The 7,134-nt window shown below is 40.5% G+C and overlaps 1 protein-coding gene across 3 annotated transcripts in view; it reads left to right on the top strand.

Annotated features, from left to right (window-relative positions):
* The first annotated feature begins 433 nt into the window (after positions 1 to 433).
* Positions 434 to 7,134, top strand: part of VRK2 (VRK serine/threonine kinase 2) — a 95,629-nt gene continuing 88,928 nt past the window's right edge. For 2 of the 3 annotated variants that reach the window (XM_031467077.2, XM_031467078.2), the window contains exons 1-2: positions 436 to 762; positions 2,244 to 2,384. In XM_031467077.2, the coding sequence (XP_031322937.2) occupies positions 2,249 to 2,384 (136 nt within the window). In that variant the 5' untranslated portion in view covers positions 436 to 762; positions 2,244 to 2,248. Of the gene's footprint in view, positions 763 to 2,243; positions 2,385 to 7,134 lie in introns of all 3 variants that reach the window. The other variant, XM_064494474.1, reaches the window with a different exon arrangement.

Raw genomic sequence — 7,134 nt, 5'->3', positions numbered from 1 at the left:
AGATGACTAGTTGCCGGGTAAATGCTCAGCAAGGGCCGGCCATTGATTTGGAAACTCTAGGTACTGAGATCATGGTACCAGAGACCTGGAATTTCTTCTACGCAAATGCACCCGAGACTGATCTGATGGCTCATCCTCCAGGCTCCGGCGGGCCAGGGTGGATGGTAAAAAACACAGCTCCCATTCCAGATGTAGACCCGCCGCTGCCTCTTCTCGGCGTCCGCGAGCGCAGACAGCGTGCTGGGAGGAGAGCGCCGACTGCGGCCTGTGCGAGGCTCCGCGGGCCCCGAGGCCGGCGTCTCCGCCCTCAGCGAGCGGGGCCGGGCGTGCCCTGCGCCGCGGGCCCAGGTGCAGACAGTTAGTGTAGCCTCTTCCGAGGGCCGGCTCGGCTCCGGGCCCGCCTCCCCGCGGGATTGGAGGCCCGCCGCCCCGCCCGGCCCAGTGAAGGCCCGGGAGGCAGCGCGCGCGGCCTGGCGGCCGGGACGCCGAGGGTCTGGTCAGCCTTCTCTCGCTCCCGAGCCCCGGGCGTCGCGGCGGGCCTCCGCACTTCCTCGCCCGGCTCTCCGCCTGCCCGGCCCTCGCGGCGCCCCAAGCCCGGGGAGGAGCTGCCGTCGGAGACAGACGCCCGGGCCTCCGGGCAGCGCCCCAGCCCCCCGCCGGCGGGGTCCAGTCTTCCGCGGTTGGGTCTGACTTTTTCCTAACTCGGAGCGAGAGCCCGGCGCCCCTTTGCCTCGCGTTCTCCCGAAGCGCCGGGCGGAGGAGGTAGGCGGGGGAGGGGGTCGGGTTTCTCTCCGCCGGTCTGGGGAGAGTTTGAGGCGGGAAGTGAGTCCCAGACGCCGGCCGGCTTCGCGGTGTTTCGGGCCGGCCTGGCGGGGGTCCCGGGACGCCGAGGGGGGACGGGCGGGCGGTCGGCTGCGCGGTCCCCGCCCCTGCCTCCGCCCTCACGGTCCGTCGCCGCGGCCACTCCAAGCCCGGGCGTGGCTCGTTCAGGCCTCTGGGTACCAGTTTGTTCCCGGAAACTCGAGCGGTTTTCATCGTAGCTCTGGGAAGGAACCCCGGAGCGGCAGGGCAGGGACGCTCAAGTCGGGCTGGCGCTTCCTCCTGTGAACTTAAACTCGGTACCCGTGCCCAGGATGTGCGTTTTATAGTTAGAGTCGCCTTTCAGGGCTCAAGTTCTGATAATGCTATGGACTTGACCCCAAACTGAGTTTATCTTTATACTGATTTAGAATTTAGACTCCACTGCAAAGTTGAAGACTTAAGGTTTTAAATCAGCAAATATGTGTTGGATACCAGTTTATATGAAGTATTGGTCAAGGTACTGGTCGGTATATATAAAGTAGCGGTCAAAACTTCCTATTTTAGGCGTCGTTCATCTAAATTCCTGGCCTCCCTTGTGTTCTCATTAGGAGGAGGACAGGTGAATACTGTTAAAGATTTCAGCTGTGTTCCTTTGCTCTATCACGGGTGGTGCTAAGTAAAAACAGGGCGTTGGATTAAAGTTAAGTGAAGGAGGGAAAACCTGATAAAGGAACCGAAACCTTCTCATTCAGAAATGGATAGCTTACACAATGAACACTAACTTTCATTTCAAAAGTACTCATCAGTTTTTAAAATGGGACAGGCTATAGAGAAACAGAAAGAAGCTGAAAGAGTAATGTGCCAGCCCTGAAACTGCCCAGTGCTCTGATGAGTTACACATCTGTGAAAATCCTGGGCTCATTTACGAAGTACTTACTGAGTACCTACTCTATGTCAGCTGCTGAGCTTGGTAATGATGTATATTGCTATCATCCATGTCTTTCCAATCCAAAGCTGTATTTTTTCTAGTGACGGAAGACCTCACTTTGACACTTAGCATTCTCAATGAAAGTATTTTCATATACATGAAATTTATTTTCTCTTTGTAATTGGGAATTGTTAACTCATTTCTTAAGGTGTATTCTGCACTGTTAATAGGTATTTTGACCCCCTAATTGAATTTTGCAATGTTAAGTGAGGTTCAATAGGATCATTGTTTTGTTTTTTGACATCAGTGACTCTTAGATTTCAATATTGTATTGTCGGTGACTCTCCAGTTTGAATGTAGTGTGTGAGTTTTCCCAAACCCAGTTGACTTTAGAATTCTAATATCTGGAAACCCGGGAAAGTGCCCCACAGAAGACATTTTGAGAAATGTGTTTTAGCTGGAATTTTCTTTCTTGTTTTGTTCCTAATCACCATCTCATCCCTTATGCCTGCAGAAGTGATGCCACCAAGAAAAAATGAGAAATACAAGCTTCCTGTTCCACTTCCAGAAGGCCAGGTTCTAGATGATACTGAAGGAAAACAGTGGATACTGGGCAAGATGATTGGCTCTGGAGGATTTGGTTTGATATATTTAGGTAAAGTATAACTATAAATTACCAAATATTCTCATATATGTGTCTGTGATTACTTAATAATTTAAAAATTAAAACTTTGAAATAAAATAGAATTCATAAATGTATGTTATTAAGTACTATGAAGATAGTTAAGTAGAATGTCCAGGTTCAAGACATGACTGACCTCAGTCCCTGTTGTTCAGGTCTTTCTTAAGGACTCTTAGAAGTGTTCTCAGAGCATAATTAGTTTTCAGCCAGGCAGAATGTTAATGTTCTTTCTAGAGAGTGTATTTTCCTGGAAACACTGCTTTTTACAGCTCAGGGGACACAATTGTATGAATATAAACACTTTCCATTTGTGAATCTTAATCATTAATGTTTAAGTAGTACAGGGTTCTGGTCATTTCTTGACTAGGCGCCACTAGAGAATTTAGTCTTGAATACTTCAATGCATTTATTGCATGGAGTGAATTCACTTCTCTCCTATACATTTAGAGTGGTACTAGTTATGTATCATCCTTGGGATAATTAAGAAAATAGACAGTCAAATTTGTTTTCTGTGTTCTTTGGTTCAGGGAAGGAACCTGACCTGAGTATACTTTCACAGTACATTTAAAAATTTAAAAATTATCCTACATTTAAAAGGATAATTCAGAGCTACCTTAAAAAATCTGTAGTTTAATGACCAGGGCATATCCATTATAAGACTAGATTTAATAAATAAAATAAGCTAAATATTAGTGATTTTAAAAAAAGTTTCCTCCAGGTTAAGTTCCGCCAAATGTATTGGCTCATTGCATCTGTTAATGTAGCAGTTTAAGAAGTTGGTAAAAGACCTTCACTGGGGGAATCCTGGTTTCCTTATTAAACATTTCAAACTGTAGGGGAGGAAAGACTTTCCTTCTACCCTCCTAAATTTCATAGCTGAGTTTATGAAATAAACTGCCAACAAGCAGATTCACAGGAGAAAAGGTATATAAATTTATTAATTTTTTTAATGTTACTTGCACAGTGATATCACAGGGAGAAAAGTGAATGCTCCAAAACATGGTGAGATTTGGGAGCTTACATACCTTCTTAGCAGGGAAAGGGGAAAGCGGATATAGGCCACTTAAGGGACAGTAAATGATTTTTAGGGAAGATGAACGGGCCTTTGGAAGGATAGATGGGGGATGATAGTTTGTGACAGAGTTTGTCTGGGAGTGGTGTCAACCTCTAACGGCTTCTTCTTCTGCGATGAGTCAGTCTTTCCTGGTTAATGAAATTCCCCTAGAGGGGATTTATAACAATTGAGTTTTTTTTTTGGTGGGGGAAGGGCAATCTGTCTTTAGGCAAATAAAGGGATTTCAGAGAAGGCCTGTCCCTGCATTTGCTATTTTTCCAGTGCCTTTAGTTCAAAATAATCCTTATGTCAAAGAGGCATATTTAGGGTGGCATGTTTTGCCACCCTTCTCAAACAAACATGGATCATGAAGGATAAAGCTCCTTTTCTGATACAATTAAGATTGTAGTTTTGAACAAATGGATGAAATTCAGTCAATAAGTGACTTCTTTTTAATCACCTCAGTGTCTAATCTAGTTGGAAAGATAAGACCAACATAAAAACATTTTATGTGTTAAATAAAGAACAACTTCTCTATTTAAAAAGTTTGAAGTGCTGTGACTCTGAGGACTAGTTTGAATGACATAGGCAGCACTTTGAGTAGAAATGTAATGCAAGCCACATGTGTAATTTAAAGTTTTCTAGGAGCTGCATTAAAAAAGATAAAAAGGTGAAATTTAAATAATAAATATTTAGTCCAATATATCTGAAGTATTATAATTCTAACATGTTATCAATATAAAAAAGGGAATATTTCATTTTTTTAGTTTTTAAAATCTGGGATGTATCTAGTGAGATTTCAGGGGCTTAACAGCTACATATAGGCAGTGGCTACCATATTGGATAATGCAGATAAAGACCTTGAGAGTACTTAGAATCCATAGACAGTAGAATTCTTTGTAGAATAAGTGTTGGTTGAGACTCTGAATTAGTGATTTCTCTAATATAGCAAAGAGCTAAGATCTCTAGTATATTGTCTTGACTCAAGGTCAGGGAACTGAGGTTGAATAAATTATGTCTGATGTGGCTGAGCTACAGCTTTGGATCCCACAGCTTATTAGTTATATTTTAGTTTTCTGATGTTTGACCTATTTGAGTAATTTCAAAGATTATAATGATCTTATTGCTTTTCTCTTTTCAAATGTAAATAGTATATGTGTTAATATGTATTTAAATTTAAGTGCATGTTTAAATACATGTCTATACACATATACATATATGTATATATACGTATATGTGTGCACATACCTACTACTTGTGTGGTTCCTTTTGTGAAAAAGGAATTTATTTGCTTAGGTGTGTGATTTATTTGTGCCTATTCAAATACAGAAAAATCTCCTTTCAGTCTAAGTACTACACATATTTTTTTACTTATTTCTTCTCATTACCAAAATAATATTTATTTTACAATTTTCAACATTTCATATATTATGCAGTCCCCCTACTATCTGAATTTTAGCAAGTGTACACCATTGAGGAAGGACTTTAAAAAAATGTTCAGCTATTTTGAGGAAAAGTCTCCATGCTTCAGAATATATGATAAAGCTGTGTGTTCCAAATGTTGTCATTGTTCCACCAAAAGTGGCATTCATAAATCATAAAATCAGCTCTCTAGTGAGATGCCATCAGCAATAACTTCATTAAACTTGGTTTTTACTTATTATTTTCAAAGCTAAGCAAATCTGTATGAAATTATATCACGTTTTTACATTTTACCATAGTTCTCATCACTTCCTGTATGTAAATGAAGTAGATAAAGTCAAGTTTCCTTAATACCTTTATGTCCAGCCCTTTTAAGCATGATTTTTTCCAAATATGCTCACTCTTTCAGCAGACACTTGAGCATTTGCTACTTAAGGCTAGGAAGAAACCAGCCGCTGTGTGGAACTCATTGTGCGTGTACAGCTGTCTTCTAGCTCTGAGACCTATGGCCAGGGCCTTTCAGTAATCAGCGAAATATAAAGGGGAAGTAGCAGAGATGTTTTGTATTTACTCTTGACCTGGAGAAATAATGTGCCTGTGGCATTAATAGGAATATTTAGGAGAGGGAAAAAAAAAGGCTGAATACAAAATAAAGTTCTTTCTTTGATTATGAAAAGAGCGGGAAGAAAAGGATGAAAGGAAACTGGTTTAGGGAGTGGAAAAAGTTGCTGTCGTATTAGTATCAAATGAGTGAAAAACTTTCTAAAACTCCAGGAAATGAGAGAGAACTAAGAGTTTGAGTTCTGTGTGCTAGGTATAACATAGGACCAAGCAAACTAGGGGAGAAATGCATAAATAAAAGCATGGGTTTTGGTATTAGGCAAATCTGAGTTGAATTCTTACCTAAACCATTTACAAATGGAGTGACTTTCACCTGGTCATGAGTTGCTTCTATTGGTGTAATTGGGACAATTGTGAGGATTAAATGAGATAATGTTTTTAAAGAACTTGAAACTTGGTAAGCATTTCAGTGTAATTTATTTATTTAGAGCTTACCATCCTCAGTGTTAGCTGAGTTCAGTGTCTCGTGCTGCAGGGGATTAGGATGGTAACAAAGACATTTATTGGAGGGTTTTTCTGTTTGTCTTGCCGTGGACTGTGATGGATTTAGCTAATGTGGTAAAACTAAGAACAAAGAGAATGTCAGTGGAAGACTATGACATTTTACTTACCAACCTATATTTGTATTTCCCACTAAAATTTGCAATAGTGGCCATGATGACATAGTGAAAACTTCTCACTTAAGCAGTATGTATCTTATCTACTACAGACATAAAAGATACCGTGTTTCAGAAATTACTCAAAAATCTAGAAAAACAGAATTATAGGTAATAAACTTCAGCAAAATTCCTTTGAAGGCTTATTATATGAGTACAAATAGAAATGATTTATCTGTGAAAGTTTTAGTTTTTTGAAGTTGGGCATAGCTATGATCATTTAGCATCTTTGAAATATCAAGCACAGACTAGATGTTCCACAGTTATTTGCCTGAGAAATTGAGGCTGAAGTTGGGATTCTTAACACACACAAGCCAGGTTGCTTTATTCTCTTCCATAATTATGGATGTTACCCTTAATCCCAGTTTGAAATCTTAGAGATATACTCTTAGTCACAGGAAAAACAGACAAATTAACTATTATGATGTCATCTAAAAGCATCCATATATGCTTTTTTTTTTAACATTTTTTATTGATTTATAATCATTTTACAATGTTGTGTCAAATTCCAGTGTTCACAATTTTTCAGTCATTCATGGACATATACACACTCATTGTCACATTTTTTTCTCTGTGAGTTATCATAACATTTTGTGTATATTTCCCTGTGATATACAGTGTAATCTTGTTTATCTATTCTACAATTTTGAAATCCCAGTCTGTCCCTTCCCACCCTCCACCCCCCTGGTAACCACAAGTCTGTATTCTCTGTCTGTGAGTCTATTTCTGTCCTGTATTTACGCTTTGTTTTTGTTTGTTTGTTTTTGTTTTTGTTTTTTAGATTCCACATATGAGCGATCTCATATGGTATTTTTCTTTCTCTTTCTGGCTTACTTCACTTAGAATGACATTCTCCAGGAGCATCCGTGTTGCTGCAAATGGCATTATGTTGTCGGTTTTTATGGCTGAGTAGTATTCCATTGCATAAATATACCACATCTTCTTTATCCAGTCACCTGTTGATGGACAT

This window comes from Camelus dromedarius, chromosome 15 (assembly GCF_036321535.1).
Source record: "Camelus dromedarius isolate mCamDro1 chromosome 15, mCamDro1.pat, whole genome shotgun sequence".
NCBI classification, from domain to species: Eukaryota; Metazoa; Chordata; class Mammalia; order Artiodactyla; family Camelidae; genus Camelus; species Camelus dromedarius.
The sequence above is the reverse complement of the archived record's forward strand: the minus strand, read 5'-3'. Positions and strand labels throughout refer to the sequence as shown.